Source organism: Myotis daubentonii, chromosome 2, assembly GCF_963259705.1.
Source record: "Myotis daubentonii chromosome 2, mMyoDau2.1, whole genome shotgun sequence".
NCBI classification, from domain to species: Eukaryota; Metazoa; Chordata; class Mammalia; order Chiroptera; family Vespertilionidae; genus Myotis; species Myotis daubentonii.
In genome coordinates this window covers 2,683,563-2,701,947 of record NC_081841.1, presented here as the reverse complement: position 1 = coordinate 2,701,947, position 18,385 = coordinate 2,683,563, and the positions used below count along the sequence as shown (strand labels likewise).

Below are 18,385 nucleotides of genomic sequence, written 5' to 3'. Positions count from 1 at the left end.
TCAATGTTAAAGCTGCAGTGATGCACTAGCTATAAAATAAAAATAAAAAAATAAAAGAATAAAAATAAAAAAACTCAATAAGAGTAACTGACACACAGCAACAGCTGTTTCTCTCTTTGTCCATCTACACCCGCGAGGACGTGGGGAGCAGGTGCGTCATCCCTTGAGAGCAAACCTGGGAGGTGATGGACAACAGCCACCGGAGGTCGGCAGGGATGTCGGGAACCCACAGCACCAGCCTGCAGGATAAAAGCGGACAGACACACACACACACACACACACACACACACACACACACAGTGTCAGCAGGAAGATGAGCCAAACGAAGAGAACCAAACAAAAGCTGAACGAAAGGCAGCCAGCTTGACAACAGGCCCCTTGTGCCACTAAACGGCGGGCTCACGTCTAATCCCAATCGGATAAATCCTCAGAAGGTGGGCTCGGACAGACAACCTAAAAGCCCCAAACTTCGGCCGCTCTTTAGTCAGGAAAGCTGGAGGGGTTTCCATGGGAATCACAGGAGAAGGCTGGATTTCCCGGATTCTGCTTGTCCGAGGCAAGATGCCCGACGCTTGGAGTGGAGACACCACCCACTCCACCAGCCCGACTGCACGTGTCCGCATGCAAGTCCAGCAGAGGAAGCCTGACCCTGGCCTCCACAGCCTCCCTGCCCCTGGACCCCAAAGGACCCCACGCCTGGCCTTTTTTTTTTTTTAAGCTGAGTGAAGGCACAGAACTCTTTTTAATTTTTAAAATAGATTTCAGAGAGGAAGGGAGACGGAGAGAAATAGAAACATCAATGATGAGAGAGAATCATTGATTGGCTGCCTCCTGTGTGCTCCCTACTAGGGATTGAGCCCACAACCCAGGCATGTGCCTTGACCGGAATCAAACCCAGAACCCTTCAGTCCGCAGGCTGATGCTCTATCCACTGAGCAAAACGGGCTAGGGCCCATGCCTGGGCTTTGATAAGTGCCTGAACTTCCGCACAGGGAAAGATGGTGTGGGAACAGGATGCTAATTTGTTGGGGCAGGAAGAGACCTGGGAAGGTCCATGGGTGGACGAACGGAGCTGGATTTTGAAGGATGGGTTGGACTTTAAAAGATGGACTGAAGCACTCAAGTTCAGGAAACAGACAGTCCCAATCAAGATGAACCCAAAAAGACTCACACCTGGGCACATCAAAATAAAAATGGCAAACGTTAAAGACGAAGAATCTTACAGGCACCAAGAGAGAGACAGAAAGTTACCTACAAGGGAGCTCCCATTAGACCATCAGCTGATTTCTCAATAGAAACACTTCAGGACAGAAGGGACTGGCATGACGTATACAAAGTAATGAAAAGCAAGGGACCGAATCCAAGACTACTCTAACCAGCAAGGCTATCATTCCAAATTGAAAGTGAAATAAATAGCTTTGCCGACAAAAAAATGGCTAAGATAGTTTATCGCCGCCAAACCAAAACTGCAAGAAATGCTAAAGGGACTGTTGTAAGAAGAAATGGGGGGGGGGGGGGCGAATATAGGCATAAAGAATAAAAATAGGAACAAATAAGTACCTATCCATAATAACCTTAAATGTAAATGGCTCAAATGCTCCAATAAAAACCCATAGGGTAGCTGAATGGGTAGAAAATGTAACCCATATATAGGCTGTCTATTAAGTCCCACCTCAGAACAAAAGACTCCCACAGGGTGAAAGTGAACGGATGGAAGAATTTTCCCTGTCAATGGAAATGAAAAAAAAAACCTGGGGTAGCAATACTCATATCTGACGAAAAAGACTTCAAAATGCATCACCTAGGGCAAGAGAAACAAAGGAAAAACTAAACAAGAGGGAATATACCAAAATAAAAAGCTTCTGCACAGCCAAAGACACCAGCATCAAAATGAAAAGGGAGCCCACTGCATGGGAGAACATATTTGCCACTGATACATCTGCTAAGGGGTTTTCCAAAAATATATAAAATACTCATCTAACTCAACAAGTGGTAGACTAACAGTCCAATTAAAAAATGGGTAGAAGACCTGAATAGACACTTCTCCAAAGAGGACATACAAATGGCCAAGAGACACATGAAAAAATGCCCAGCGTCACTAATAATCAGAAAAATGCAAATCCAAATGACAATGAGGTACCACCTCACACCTGCCAGGATGGCTACCATCAAGAAATCAACAAACGACAAGTGCTGGTGAGGATTTGGAGAAGAGGGAACCCTCATGCACTGCTGGTGGGAATGCAGATTGGTGCAGCCACTATGGAAAACAGAGTGGAGTTTCCTCAAAAAATTAAAAATGGAACTCCCATTTGACCCAGTGATCCCACTTCTATGAATATACCCTAAGAAGTCAGAAACAGCAATCAGAAAGAATGTATGCTCCCTTACATTCATAGCAGGGTTATTCACACTAGCTAAGACTTGGAAACAGCCCAAGTGCCCATCAGCAGATGAGTCATAAAAAAGCTGTGGAATATTTATACCATGGAATACTACACAGCAGTAAAAAGTACGATCTCATACCCTTTGAACAGCCTAGAGGTGTTACGCTAAGTGAAATAAGCCGGTCAGAGAAAGACAAGTTCCCATGATCTCACTCATACGTGGAAGCTAATGAATAAAATAAACTGAACTGATGAACAAAAAATATCTAGACATGGAAGCAGGCAACAGATTGACGTATTTAGAGGGAAGGGGGAGAGGCTAATCCATTTATGTGCATGTATGCACAGCCCACGGACAGACAAAAGTGCGGGGAGGACCTGGGGAGGAGGTGGGAGCAGGGTGGAGGGGGCCACTGGGGGGAAAAGGGGACATCTGTAATACTTTCAACAATAGAGATAAATTTGAATAATAAAATCTATAATAATAAAAGGGTAATATGCTAATTAGACCGGACATCATTCTGGATGTCCTTCCGGAGGAAGCCGGTGCTGGCAGCTGGGCCAAGGACGGCCTACTCTTGCACGAATATTCGTGCATCGGGCCTCTAGTCAAATATACCAGTAAGATGGACACCCTAGGTTAACCCACTAAAAAGGAAGTAAACACCCAAGCCAGCTGGAAGAAAGCTGAGTAAAATGAATGCCCAGGACTCCGGGTGCACACCTGTTTGCCTCAAGTCCCTCCTTCCCCGGGATACAGTCCCCAAATAAAAGGGCGGAGCTACAGGAAGTGACAAGCCTCCAACAGCAATGACAAAGGAGGTGACAGCCCTGACCAGGTAGATCAGTTGGCTGAGAGCATCATCTGGGTAGGACAAGGTTGTGGGTTCAATCACTGGCCAGGGCACACACAGGAATCAACCAATGAATGCATAAATGGGGTGGAACAACAAAATGATCTCTCTCTCTCTCTCTCCCTCTCTCCCTCTCTCTCTTCCCCTTCCACTCTCTAAAATCAAACAATAAAAAATGAATAAAAAGAAAGGAGGTGGGTTGGGCCAGGCCTTAGCATGAGGCACGTCTCAGGGACAGACCCTATAGACTGTGACCCCGACTGCCCTGCACAGGAGCCAGGCCCTGGCGTGGGGCCTTACGTGAACTCTCCCTTAACCCTCACTCAACCGCCGAGACACGAAGCCGCCCACACTGCTCACCTCTGGGCCACCGCGAGCGCGGACTCCACGGGCATCGTACAGGGCAGCATCACGTAAGACATGACCTTCACCGGTAGGAAGCTGCAGATCTTGCTCCAGCAGCCACCTCGGGGTCTCAGTGCCTCACTCAGGCCTGAAAGATACCATGGGGGGAGGGGCGTTCCCCCCAGTGTCACCTCACCCAGGTGCTGCCTGCAATTCCAGTGAAACACACAGATCCTGCTGCCAAAGAATCAGAAGCCGGGCCCATGCCCTGGAGCAGGGAGTGCGGCCAGAACAGCCCTGGGACAGCCACGGGCCCCGGATCAACTGTCCCACTGGCAGCTCTCCCTGGAGGAGACACGAATCCCCAAACCCCCAACCCCACCCGCCTTACGGGCTTTCCCAACACGCCCTCTTCTGCCTGGAGCCCTGGCTTGTTTCCCGTTCCTCGTGGCCTCAGGACCCTCAAATCGTAGCAACCTGGGCACCAGCGTCTTGCTTATCTTTGAATTTCTCCCAGTGCCCGATTTGCACTCCTGGCCCATCTGGTGTCTGACGACATGATCAAATGCACTACCGTCGTTCAAGGACAAGTTCAAAGCTGAGGGTTCGGTGAAGGGGAGGCAGACAGGCTCTTCCAGAAAGAAGGCGTGGAGATGGGGCCCCGGCAGAGAATGGTGTTCTGGAAGAATGGTGATCTGGGTGCGCCCGGACCCAGGAACTGGGCGCATGCCCGCTTAACTCCCAACGGGCTCACCGGGAGTGTGGCTTTCTCTGGCCGTGCACAAGGGGAAGGGAGGCTGAGCAAGGCGCCCGGGTGGGGAGATGGTGCCAGGAGGTGGGGCCTCCTCTCCTCCCCGTGGCAGCATCACCCTCCTCCCCAACCCGGAGAGGAGCCCTCTGAGCCTCAGCGACAGAGAGCAGCACCCTGCCGTCCCGCCAGAGGCGTCTCACCCGCAATGAGCTTGGGCGACAGGGTCTCCAGGATGCTCTCGTCCCAGGGCCGGAGGCTGACACGCAGGTGGGCCAGCAGCTCGGCCACCTCGGGCCTCCCCTGCCAGGCAGCCGCCCCCGGGGAAGCCTCGGGGCTCGCGGTTTCCCAGGAGAACGGAAGGAACTCGGGCGCTGCCGAGGGCACACTCGGGCTCGGACGGGGCCTGTCACAGATGCCTACGCGGGGCACGGAGACAGGGGCATGACTCACACACCCACCCACCCATGACAGGAGGCCAGCGGCCACCGGACATCCAGAGGGGCCTTCCCACGCTCCCCTCTGGCCTCCCTCCCTCCTGCTTCAGCAGCCCTCCGTGGCTCCCTGCTGCTGCAGTGCAGGCTTCCCCACGCGCACGGGGCCCAGCGTGCGCCTCTCCTCTGTCCATCTCTCAGCCACTGCAGTTACACAGGCCTTTTCCCCTCCGATCCATCTCCAAAGTGGAGTCACCTCCTCCTGGAAGCCCTCCTTTCCCCCAGGCCTTGCAGCTCCCTCCTGTGTGACCCTGTAGCAGCCCACATCCTGTCCCGCCCTCTGCATGTCATCCCTCCACACGTCATCCATCCCCAGAGTGAGCTCCGGGTGGCAGGGCCCCCCGCACTCAGCCACGTGCGTGGCACCTGGAAGGGACACAATGGACACTTCCTGAGTGGGTAACACGTGCAGGTCCTGGTGGCCAGACGGGCTCCTTGGTCTCGGCCTCAGACTAATGGACGCGGTCAGTACAGGAGCCAACGTGCAGCATCGAAGAAAAGCAGCTCCGAACACATCTTACGGTGGGTTCCACGCGAATGTGTCAGGAGCCCGACTCCTCACCGAGTGAGGGCACAGGCTCTGGGGCTTTCCAAGGCTGCTGACCAACAGCGGAGGCAAAGGGCTCATCTGGCCCGGCCAGTGTGGCTCAGTGGACGAGCCTCAACCCATGAACCCGGAGGGCACGGTTCTGTTCCCGGCCAGCGCACTGCCCGAACTGCGGATTCTCCCTCCCTCTCCCTCTCTCTGAAACCAATAAAACCATATATTTTCTTTTCTTTTTAATTTTTTTTTTTTTTAGAGAAAAGGGCTCGTCTGCTCCCCAGCTCATACGTACCTTTTTCTTCCAGGAACCTGCCCGCATCCAAGTACCCTCGCAGGCACATCTCTCCCAGCACCTGTAAGCCAGGCAAGTAAGTGAACTCCCGGCCGACTCGCTAAGCCTCGTTCATTGAAACTGAAGAGTCCTTCAAACTCTGAGCTGCCTCCATGGGCCGGGCATGGCCGGACAAGGGACTGGGCAGGAATGACACCCTCCATGGGGCCTTTGCTGCCACCCAGCATGACAGGCCTGTCCTGGTGCTTGGGGGACAGTTACAGCTGCCTCCCCTGCTCTGTGCACAAACCACCCACACCAACCAGCCGGTGCCCGGCCTTGCCTCCAGGGGGAGCCCTTGCGGGCTGCTCACTGTCCTGCCCACTTCCCTGCAGCCTCCTGGGCCCCCAAGACCCTGTTGGGGTGGGAAGGCATACTACAGTGCTGCGTGGTTTGTGACCGTGGCCACGAATAAGATCATGTGGGTAACGCGACACATCCTACCGCCCAGGCTGCACCCACAAACAGTCTCCCCAGGATCTGGGACTGGTCCAGGGCTCCTCTCAGGCACCGGCATCCATGGACGCTCTAGTCCCTCATGTAAATGGTGTAGGGTTTGCACACAGGCTACAGCAGGCACCCGACTCCACGTCACTCTGTGGATTCAGGGTAGGGCGCAGCGAGGGGCAAATTCAAGTTTTGCATTTTGGGACTTTCTGGAATACACACACACACACACACACACACATGCTTAAGCAACCAAACGACCGGTCACTATGATGCACAGTAACCACCAAGGGGCAGACACTTAATGCAGGAGCTGCCCCCTGGTGGTCAGTGCGCTCCCACAGCAGGAGCGCCCTCAGCTGACCAACCCGTCCCGGCGACCCACCACACTCCCTCAGTAGTCCTGCAGGTCCAATCTCCGGAGAACGGGCCAGGCACTGACAGACCACTCCGCTGGCAAGATCCCCAACAGCACCACCGGCCTCCTGGAAGTCAGCCTCAGGCACCATGGCCGCTTCCCCTCCCTAGACGCTCAGCAAAGATGAAACCATATAAAAGCGGCCACCAGGTGGCTCCCAACAAATGGTATGAACGTCAGCGGGATGGATCCTGATCCCGGCCGGCAAGCACCACCTCCTGCCTGGAGGGCTGATCACTTCCCAGGCCGCCCCCTCTTGGGTGCAGGGCTCACAGTTAGTGAGCACTGCTGGGCGGTGCGAGCCTCTCCCGATCGTGACTGACAGGGTGTGAGCCTGTGGCAGGTGCAGTAGGGCTGGGATGATCAGGCGTGACAGGCAGGAGCGGCAGGCGGTGTTGAACTGCTGGTTTTGGCCCAATCCCCGCAGGCCACCCCAAGGGACCCCACCTGTGCAAAAATTTGTGCACCAGGCCTCTAGTCCTATCTAATAATAGACAAACATGGTAATTAACCATACCTCCGACACGCTTCCCATTGGCTAATCAGGGCAATATGCAAAATAACTGCCAACCAAGATGGCTGCCGGCAGCCAGGTAGCTGAAGTGAACAGGAGGCTTCCTTGCTCCAGTGAAAGAGGAAGCCAAGGTTCCCTGCCTGCCGCTGCTGGGCTCTGAGCTTGCACTCTAAGCAACTATGTTGCAATTATAGAAGCTAAACAAACCCCATGCTTTCAGCCAGCCAGCGGAGCTGGAGTTGCAACAGTGTTTCAATTATAGAACCCAAACAAACCCAGATGCCTGCTTTCAGCAGCTGAGGTCTCAGAGCTGGAGCCGAGCCTCAGAGCTAAAGCCGGCTCTCAGTTCCAGTGACAGCCATAGAAGGTAAATAAATCCCAGAATAAAAAAAAAAAAAAAAAAAAAAGAAAAAAAGGAGAGGTTGGGAGCTTCAGTTACCCGCCAGCCTGAAAACGGCCCTCAGCCCCTCACCCAGACTGGCCAGGCACCCCAGTGGGGACCCCCACCCTGAAGTGGGTGTGACCAGCTGCAAACAGCCATCATCCCCTCATCCAGGCTGGCCAGGCACCCCAGTGGGGACCCCCACCCTGAAGGGGGTGTGACCAGCTGCAAACAGCCATCATCCCCTCATCCAGGTTGTCCAGGCACCCAAGCGGGACCCCCACCCTGATACAGGACACCCTTCAGGGCAAACCAGCCGGCCCCCACCTGTGCACCAGGCCTCTATCCTATATAGTAAAGGGTAATATGCCTCCCAGCACCGGGATCAGCGGAGCAGCGAGGCCTCCCGAACCCAGGATCAGCGGAGCCGCGAGGCCTCCCAGCACGGGGATCAGCGGAGCCGCGAGGCCTCCTGGCACCTGGATCAGTGGAGCAGCAAGGCCTCCCGGCACCGGGATCAGCGGAGCCGCGAGGCCTCCCGGCACCGGGATCAGCGGAGCAGCGAGGCCTCCCGGCACCAGGATCAGCAGAGCCGCGAGGCCTCCTGGCCCCTGGAGCAGCATGACGGGGGCAGCGCCCAAGCCCCCTAATCGCCTGCGGCTCTGTGTGTGACAGGGGGCGGGGCCACAACCTCCCTATCTGCCCTGCTCTGTTCTTGACAGGGGAAGGCGCCCCAACCCCCTGATTGGCCCTGCTCTGTGCCTGATAGGGGGGAGCTCCCCAACCCCCTGATCAGCCCTGCTCTGTGTGTGACAGGGTGCGGCGCCCCAACCCCCCCATGGGACCTGCTCTCTGTGTGACAGGGTGGAGCCGCAACCTCCCCATTGGCCCTGCCCTGAGTGTGACAGGGGGGAGTGCCCCAACCCCCTGATCTGCCCTGCTCTGAGTGTGACAGGGGGCGGTGCCCCAACTCCCCTATCGGCCCTACTCTGTGCATGACAGAGGGGAGCTCCCCAACCCCCTGATCGGACCTGCTCTGCGTGTGACAGGGTACGAAGCCCCAAACCCCCTGATGGGCCCTACTCTGTGCGTGACAGGGGGTGGCTCCGCAACCTCCCCATCGACCCTGCCTTGAGTGTGACAGGGGGCAGTGCCCCAACCCCCTGATGGGCCCTGCTCTGTGCGTGACAGGGGGTGGCTCTGCAACCTCCCCATCGACCCTGCCTTGAGTGTGACAGGGGGCGGAGCCCCAACCCCCAAATCGGCCCTACCCTGAGCGTGAATGGGGGTGGCATCACAACCTCCCAATCCGCCCTGCTCTGTGCGTGGCAGGGGGCAGCGCCCCAACTCCCCAATCGGCCCTGCTCTGAGCCCGACCAGGGGCTGCACCTAGGGATTGGGCCTGCCCTCTGCCACCCGGGAGTGGGCCTAAGCCAGCAGGTCGTTATCTCCCGAGGGGTCCCAGACTGAGAGGGCACAAGTGGGGCTGAGGGACACACACACCCCGCCAGTGCACAAATTTTTGTGCACCAGGCCTCTAGTTCTATATAATAAAACCCTAATATGCAAATTGACCAAACGGTGGAACGACCGGTCGCTATGATGTGCACTGACCACCAGGGGGCAGACGCTCAATGCAGGAGCTGCCCCCCTGGTGGTCAGTGTGCTCCCCTTGTGGGCTCATGGCCAGAAGCTGGGCTCATGGCTGGCCAGCACAGCAATAGTGGCGGTAGCCTCTCTTGCCTCCGCTGCTGTGCTAAGGACCCCTCGGGGGATTTCCGACTGCTGGCTTAGGTCCGCTGACATCTCCCGAGGGGTGCCAGACTGTGAGAGAGTGAAGGTTGGGCTGAGGGAATGCCCCCCCCCCAGTGCACAAATGTCATGCACCAGGCCTCTAGTGTATGTGTATGTGTAGGTGTGTGTGTATATATTTAAATATATATATATTTAAATCCTCACCCAAGGATATTTTTCCATTGAATTTCACAGAGAGTGGAAGAGAGCGGGCAGACAGAGAGAAACATTTATGTGAGAGAAACACATCGATTGGTTTCTGCCTGCACGAGCACGGCCAGTACCAGGCTGGGGAGGAGCCTGCAACCGAGGTACGTGCCCTTGACCTGAATCGAACCCGGGACCCTTCGGTCCACAGGCCGATGCTCTATCCACTGAGCCAAACCAACTAGGGCTAGAATATTTTTGATGTGTGGTTGGTTGAATCCACAGGTGGGAAACCTGTGGAGCAGGAAGGTCGACTGCACTAGAACCACAGTCATGAGGGGCAGCAGAGTTTAAATGTCCCCAGGTGATTCAGGGACACCTCCTCCTGGAAGCCCTCCTGGGGCACCACTGACCTTCAGGGACAAGTGACTCTTCTCCGATCCCTATTCATTGAGGGGTCAGCTTTGGTTGGTTTGCGTCGAGACACTGCTGGGTCCCCAAGCAAACAAGAGCACGGAGCTGCACCCGCAGAACAAACAGCCCCACTCACCTTCACATCCGGGGGGAACAGGGATTGGTTGATCAGGTGGACGTTCTCCAAGCAGAAGCGGAGACTGAGCCTGTACACGTCCATATGCAGGAAGTTCGTGGACTTGACCTTAGGACAGATGTCATGCTCCCCAAGGAAGGGTGACACAGTGATGGTCGTCTTGTCATCAAAGCAGGGTATAATGTCACTAAACCCTCCATCCACGTACCGCTTGTGAGGGAGAGAGAAACCCGTCCGGTCAGAGGCTCTGGCAGGGTCCCTGGTGCTCAGATTATGGGCAGAGGCTATGGGGGAGGACGGGCTTGGGGAGCCTCTGTCAACACCTGCGGCTGGGCAGGCGGGGTCGGTACAATGTGGAGAGTCGGCACCTGTCAAGCCAGTGTCCCCTATTGTGACACTGTCCGCAGACAGGACAGATGTCCGGGTGGGGGGGGGCAGGCAATCATCTCAGTGGGTGACGGCTGCCCAGGAAGGAGCTGCCCTGGTGCTGCACAGCCCAGCACGCGGCCCAGAGCCCGCAGAGCACACGCTCCACTCGGACTCTGCGGGCAGGGCTCGCCATCAGCCGCATGTGTCTACAGAGAGTGTTTGCCGATGGAACTGAACCGTAGCTCTGTCGGCAGCTCTGCCCCAAGCCACGGGCTGGAAGGACAGTCAGTCCCAGAGGGGACCGAATCGCTCCACCCTGAGAGCGAAGGGAGTGGCTGAGTCTTAGGCCCCCGGGCACCTGTCCTCGGTGCTCAGGGGAAGATGAAGTGACCCTGCCCTGGCCGGTGTGTGTCGGTGGTTAGAGTGTCAGCCCAAGCACCACAGGTCTCGGGCTCCATTCCTGGTCATCGGCACCTACCGGGGCTGTAGGAGAGATCCCCGGCCTCGCTCTGAGTGCTGGATGCTCCCAATTGATGTGTCTCTCTCACACCGATGTTTCTCTACCTATCTATCTATCTATCTATCCATCCATCCATCTATCTATCTATCCATCTATCTATCTCTCCCCTCCCTCATCCCTTCCGCTCTATCTAACAATCAATGGAAAAAAAACCTTCTGCTGAGGCTTAACAACAAAAATTAAGTGAAGCAGCCTGTCTAGCAGAAAGCCAGATAGTGGATTCTTGGTGAAGGAGGTTGGGCTGGGGGTGGGTGGGAATGGAGGGGCAGCGATGGAATCTCTGGTTCAAGGCTGAGAGACACAGGGCTCTGCTTTTGGGGACCTAGGGTGCCTGCGCCCAGCACGCTGCGAACACAGTTTAAGAGCAGACTTACCACGCCTCTGAAGGTCGGAGGGATTAAGCCAAAGAAGAAAGGGATGAAGGAGGAACAGACCAAGGCCTGTGAAGACAAAAGGGAGTGAAACCACAGGCAAAGCAGTAGGCCCTTCCTTCCCCTGGGCCTCCCTGAGCCTTCTCTCTGTGAGCGAGAGGAGCAGCTGGTCTGACTGTGCTCTTTGCACACAGTAGGCACTTTAATTAATGGGTTGAATGAACTTTGAACCAACCACACAATAGCATTTCAGCCCCAAATATGAGCGCCTTATCACCACAGTCTGCGGACATCAACTTCCTGTCCCGGCTGCCCACGAGAGTCCCAGTGGCCATCGCAGACCGGACCTGGAGCTGTGGACGCGATGACTGACTGGGAAGGACTGGATCAGACTCAAGCTATTTGACCCGCTGGCCCTGGACCCCGGCCCGGGATTCCGAGGCAGCAGCTTGGAGGAGGGGCCTCAGACTGCAAGTCTCACAGGCTCCCAGGTGATGCCCACACGGGTCCAGGGACCACAGTGGAGTAGCACCAGCTGGAGAGCATTAAGCAGCACACAACACTGACTCACAGAGAGAAAGGACGCCTGTGGGAGGGACAGGGCCCTGAGGAGGTGGACAAAGCCTCGCCTGCAAGGATGAGGAGCCATCCTTTAACACGGTACCTGTGCTGGTTTCCCAGGCTGTGGCCCAGGCCACGGGGGCACAGCGTGTACGTCACAGGGTGCAGGTAACAGACAGCGTCCCGGCCGGCCAGGTGCTGGTCCGTGTAAGAAAGGGGGCAGGTGGCCTGCGCCAGCCTCTCCGTGTGACTCCCAGAATGAAACCGCCCCTCACTGCCAGCACCAGACAGGCCCACCGCTTACGTCCACAACGTCGTCTTTGGACTGAAACTCGGACACCAGGACGTTTTCCCAGTCGGACACTCGGGTCAGCGAGATGCACATTCTGCCTGAGATGAGCTGGTGGACGTTGTCCGGGAGGTGTCTGTGGAGGGCTTCCCGGAGGGACCTGACTATGTTGAAGGACGGATGGAGGATGCTCATGGTCCGGCTTCTGGCGGACTCCACAAGGTCTGTGAGGACCTGCAGGGTGTGGTCTGTGGGGAGACAAGCCCACAGGGGGAGGGATGTGCCGCCTGGGAGTGGGGCGACTGTGGCAAGACCAGAAACCGGGCGGAGGGAGCTGTGTTCTCACGTGGCTGCAGAGCCCTTACAATGGGGATCGTCCAAACTGAGCTGTTAGAGGATCTCAAAATTTAATGCAAAATAGAATGTAAAATATCTTGCCGAAACCAGTTTGGCTCAGTGGATAGAGCGTTGGCCTGTGGACTGAAGGGTCCCATGTTCGATTCCGGTCAAGGGCATGTACCTTGGTTGCGGGCACATCCCCAGTAGGATGTGCAGGAGGCAGCTGATCGATGTTTCTCTCTCATCGATGTTTCTAACTCTCTATCCTTCTCCCTTCCTCTCTGTAAAAAATCAATAAAATGTATTTTAAAAAAAAAAAAGGTAAAAATACTTATTTAAAATATATATATATATATCTCAACACACACACCCTTATACTGACTAAATGGGAGCAGGGCACTGCTTGGAGATATTGGGATGAACAAGGCTAACTTCACTGTGTCTTACTTTTTGCTTCCTGTCTCTGGGAAACGTAAAATGACAGACAGTGCGGCCTGCACTGTTCCTGTTGCACAGCACCCTCCCAGCCTGGCCTCGGGACCGAGCCTCCAGAGGCCCGGGTGCGCTCTCCTTGCCCCTCTCCCCTCAGAGCCAGAGCCAGGGAGGCCTGACTCCAGGGGGCAGAGAGTACCAGGCCAGCACCAGGGCGGGAAGCCTGTCTGCACCTCGCACCTGCCTCCACCTCGCACCTGCCTCCACCTCCCACCTGCCTCCCCTCCCACCTGCCTCCCCTCTCACCTGCCTCCACCTCCCACCTGCCTCCCCTCCCACCTGCCTCCCCTCTCACCTGCCTCCACCTCTCACCTGCCTCCCCATCTCACCTGCCTCAATCTCCCACCTGCCTCCACCTCTCACCTGCGTGTACCTCTCACCTGCCTCACCCTGTGCTGCGGGGCACAGCCCCAGGCTCGGCCTGTCCCCTGTTATGCGAATCCCTGCACTGCTCTGCACCTCATTGGGGTCCTGGGGTCACAGCCCCAGTTAAATGTTCAACCGCGTGGGTGGCTCCAGGTCACCTTGGGGACAAGGACTGGCTCCAGCACTGCTATAGCCCGGAGGGTGGGGGGGGCGGACTGGCCGTCCTGGAGGTCACATCCTGCCCTTTGCTCCCCTCCCCCTGCAGGGAGAAGGCAGCCAGGGTGGCCCCCTAACCCCACCTCCCACTCAGCCCAGGTCCCTCCAATGGCAGGAGGTCCCTCCAATAGCAGGGCTGCCCTCCTGGCAGGAGACTCCTGTCACCAGAGCAGGGGCAGCCCTGCTGGCTGTGTCCCCCCCAGCAGCCCTGGTCACAGCCAAGAGGAAGTCCCTGAGGAGCCCAGGGAAACGGGCTGATGAGGGGCATCCTCTTCCTTCTGGGGCTTTGGGTGCCAGCAGCTCCACACTGCCCCTTGCTCCCAGCTCTGCCCCCTGATGGGGAACCCCAGCCGAGGAGGCTGCACCCCAGTCCTTTAGGCCAGCTGGGCACCAGCCCACACCCCTCCCTCCCACTGGCTTCCACAAGCACAGACGTTAATCCGGACAAAACTTAAAGGGCTGTTATTTCCTGCGGCCCTGAGTGGGTGTGGAGGGTGAGCATGGTGTGGGGGGGTCCAGGGGCCACTCCAGCCCGGAGGAAGGGCCTGAAACACTGGGAAGGAGAGGAGATAGCTCTCCTACCCTCCTGCACACACCCTACCCATCATGGCCCCCCAACCTCCTCCAAGCCTGATCAGCTGGTCTCCAGGAGCCCTGGCCCTCTTTCTGCCTGAGATGTCTGCACCCAGGAGGGCTGGGCTGCACCAGTGGTGCCAGGAGCAGGGAGGAGCTGTGGGGCTGTCTCCAGTCTCTTAAGTCCCTGAAGGGAAGAAGGTGCCCACCCGGGACACAGGCCACAGCCCTCATCCGGGTCAGTGGGACCCAGGGAGAATCAACTCTTCCTGTTTGCAGCTCAGCTGGCCCAGAGCATCCCCAGGGGACCTCAAGGATCAGCTCCACCTCCAGCCTCCTCCGACAAGCTCCCTTCTGCCTGCAGCTCTAGGTGGTGGGGAATGGGGGCTTCCTTCAAGCCCCGGCTCCAGAAGGGGGTGGGGTGAGGAGATGCTCGGGATTCCCACGCCCAGAGGAGCCGCTCCCAAGGCGCCCCCTCCCAGACTGGGCGACAGAGCCCACGCGCACAAGGCGAGAGGACGCAGTGGAGGGGGCACCTGTCTGCAGGGTTCCCCGGATGCACCTGCAGTTTCCGTGTCCAAACTCGGATCCACCGGGCATCCCGAAACCTTAGGAGTCGCCCGCAGCCCAGGCCTGGGGGCGCCCCCTCCTGGCAAGGAGCCTGGGGGCGGCCCTGGACGTACCAAGAGGGACACCTGCGAGGAAGGTGACGCCGTGCAGCGCCCCAGCAGAGGCACCGAAGAACATGCGCGCCTCGCGGAGGAGGTGCGGGGCGCGCTCGCTCAGGCAGCGGGTCGCCCCGAGGTGGTAGAAGACCAGGAAGCCGCAGCCCACGAAGGACACGCTCCAGCCACGCTCGGGGTCGCCCAGAGCGGTGGCGGGTCGGGGTCCGGGAGGCGGGGTGCGAGGTCCACGGTCTGCACTTCCTGGCATCTTAACCCAGTGCCCACTGGTGCGCTCTGCGCGGCCTGGCAGCTGCTCCCCAGGTGTTCCCTGCGTGACGTCAGCGCCTCTGGGCCCGCCCCTTCGGCCAGCAAATGATCTGCGGGCGGGTGGGCCAATCAGGGGCTCCTCGCCCACTCCTTGCTCCTTCACCTCGAGGGCTGGAGGCGCTGTGGGGCGGGGCCTAGCGGGAGCCGACGGGCTGTGGGGCGGGGCCTATCCGGGTAGACGGGCAGTGGGGCGGGGCCTATCCGGGTAGAGGGGCTGTGGGGCGGGGCCTATCCGGGTAGACGGGCTGTGGGGCGGGGCCTATCCGGGTAGAGGGGCTGTGGGGCGGGGCCTGGGAGAGGCAGACCTGCACCTGAGGGAGGGTGGGGGAGCTCTCCCTTCTCCAAATGACAGGATGTCCTGAAAGAGACAGCGCCCCCTGCAGTTCCTCTTCATCCCTGAGTCAGGGAGGAAGCAGCAGTGGACACTGAGGTCTTTAGTTTCTTCCCGACACGTGGTCGTTCCCCTTTTCCCAGGCCTTAGGCGGCACCGGCATCTACACGACCCGCGTGTGATGGCTTTGCTCTGTTTCCTGCAGTCTGTGCGTGTGATGTCTCAGTGCCTGGCAAGTGGTGGCGATTCTCTTTTCAGGACAGTGACGCCAAGTTTCCATTTCAAAGTTTCGCTTCTAAGTTGATGTAGTGACGGGTTGACCAAACTATTGTAGCCGAAGCTTTCAGGACCCGAACCCTGGATTTCCCCAAGGGGTGACGACTCAGTCCGTAATGAAGCGAAGGCGGTGACTTCCAGAACCGCCCACGAGACTCCGCACCTTCTCAGAGGGCAGCAGGCGGTGCGTGGACTGGGCCTGGTTCCCGGGGTGGGACGTGCATGCAGACAGGCGCCCGCTCGGACTGTGCTGGCTCAGCGCCGACCCAGGGGCTCCGGGGCCCACTCACCGCCTCCCTGCAGTCCCGCAAAATGAGGGCAGGCACCCTTCCCCCAGTTACCACACCCCACGCCTGTGGGAGGCCTGGGCTTCTCCGTCACCTGCCTGGTCCTCCCTCAGTGCCCCAGGCTGGCTTTGACCTCCCACAGCGACGCACCTGGCCCAGCCTTCCCCACCCCAGGGACAGCCTCAGGTCACCCTGCACCCCCACCCTCAGCCCAGCCTCCCAGCCCGGCTGTAATTCACACAAAGTTTACCCTGGTAGCCTATTTTTAAAGGCACAGTTCAGTGGCCTTAAGTACATTCACAAGGTGTGCACACATCACCATTGCATATTTGCAAATTGGTTTCATCTTGCAGAACAGAAACTCTACTGCCATGAAACACTGAGTCCCCTCCGCCTGCCCAGCCCCCGTGGCCTGCATTTACTGTCTGTCTGTGAATTCCTCGCCTGCAGGGGCCGCAGAGAAGGGGAGTCACCCGGGATGTGTCCTCCTGGGACTGGCTGATGTCACTGAGTATAATGTCCTCAAGGTCACCGGGTGGTACCTGTGTGGGAATCTCCTTCCTGGTTCAGCTGCCTCACAGTCCACTGTATGTACTGACGGGGTTCAGGACACACTCCCCCAAAGACGCCCCGTGGCCTTTGGGTATTTGAAGCTGAAGGACTTGAGAAAGGGCAGGGCAGGCAGGACTCACTGCCAAGTCCCTGGGCGGGTCATGGGCCCTGATGTGAGAGGTGCTGCCCTCTGCAGGCCCGAGGCCATACTTGTCTCCAGACGCAGAGCCACAGAGAGGCTTCTGAGTGGACAGGTTTTGCCATGTTCCCCCAGGTGCCCACACTGACCTCATTGCCTCTGTCCCATCACATCTTTCTAGAACTTTCCACCCTTCACCCAACTAGCATAAGAGCACCCACGGAGTCATTTCCTTATGCAGGCTCCTGTGTCTGGTCAGACTTATACCAAACTAGAGGCCCAATGCACGAAATTTGTGCAAGAGTAGTCCTTCCTTCCCCCTGCTGCCAGCACCAGGTTCCCTCCGGCACCCAGGACCTGGGCTTACATTGCAGCCCCGGCTTCCCCCGGAAGGTCGTCTGGTCTAATTAGCATATTATGCTTTTATTATTATAGATAATTTCTATGCTTTTTTTTCAGAAATCTGTCTTTTGATTCAAGGGTCAAGAACTTCAAGGGGTCAATTAGTGAAGAATTTTAAAAAGTAGAGGGATGGAGGACGAGGGAGGGATGGAGGGGTCAATGGGGGGAAAAGGGAGACATGTAATACTTTCAACAATAAAGATTTAAAAAATAAAAAATAAAGGCATAGAGGGGCCCTGGCCGGTGTGACTCTGGTTAGAGTGTAATCCCATGCACCATAGGGTCCCGGGTTCCATTCCTGGTGAAGGGCACGTACCTAGGTTGTGGGTTCTCTCCCTGCCCCAGGGGGTACCTCCAGGAGGCAACCAGTTGATGTGTCTCTCTCACACAGAAGTTTCTCTCTCTTTCTCTGTCTCTCTCTCTCCCTTCCCTCCCTCCCTTCTACTCTCTGAAAATCAATAAAAATTATCCTCAGGTGAGGATCAACAACAACAAAAAGAGTACAGGGAGAAGATCTTTCTCCTCGCCTTCAGTATATTTCACAGGTCCATCCATTCACGTGACTCACTCTTGCATCTCCAGATAAACACCTTCCCTCCTCCATCCGGGTCTCAGGAACCCACCCTTGGGCACTGGTCCTCAGAGATGAGGCCCCTCCCAGGTTTGTCCTGTCCCCAAAACAGGACCCAGGGAGTCCTCTGTCACGCATGCGCTCCCTCCAGCCGTCCTGGGAAACAGAATTGCTCCCATTGGCAGTGCTGGGAGAGCACGCCCTTACGTACCTTGAAGGTCAGATGGACAAGCCACGGAGAAGTCAGACGGACATTCTGGCCACATGCAGAGGCCCTGTTCCTAGTGACCATCGTCTCGCCTGCCCGAGATGGTGGGCGCTCTCTCCTGCTCCGACTGCATCCCCGCAGTGAGGCCCTAATGGTGTTTATGGAATGACTGAGTGAGTGACTGAGTGAGTGAATGCTGGACTGATACCCTCTCCCCAGGTCTGGCTAACATGGAGGTTCCTTCAACTTCAGCCACCGTCACAGACCTACACATTTCTTAGCTCATCCGTTCAGCTCTTCCTCAGTAGCTCAGGTGCTGTCCCAGGTGGGTCCCTTTGGAAGCCGACGGACCCAGGGACCAGGACTCAACTGCAAGGTGACCGCAGGAGGCATCAGAGGGGGTGGGGAAAGGAGGAGGGGAGAGGTGTCTGAGGGGAGGTGACACTGTGGGGGAGTGGGGCTCAGGCCAGCGGGTTCTCGAGGAGAAACAACACGCTGGGGATGGGGGAAGGGACCTGGGGTGGTAGCTCTCTGTGTCTCATCTCCAGTGGTGCCGGGGCCGCTCGCACTGCGTGG

At 57.2% G+C, this 18,385-nt stretch overlaps 1 protein-coding gene across 1 annotated transcript; it reads right to left on the bottom strand.

Moving 5' to 3' along the window:
• Positions 1 to 72: 72 nt before the first annotated feature.
• On the bottom strand, positions 73 to 14,985 carry LOC132225984 (1-acylglycerol-3-phosphate O-acyltransferase PNPLA3-like). The gene is made up of 8 exons (XM_059680894.1): positions 14,735 to 14,985; positions 12,081 to 12,313; positions 11,219 to 11,284; positions 9,956 to 10,165; positions 5,665 to 5,725; positions 4,538 to 4,753; positions 3,602 to 3,734; positions 73 to 239 (listed from the first exon to the last, which is right to left on the bottom strand). Exons 1-8 carry the CDS (start codon positions 14,982 to 14,984, stop codon positions 125 to 127), a joined length of 1,284 nt encoding a protein of 427 aa, XP_059536877.1. The 5' UTR covers position 14,985; the 3' UTR covers positions 73 to 124.
• Positions 14,986 to 18,385: the final 3,400 nt, after the last annotated feature.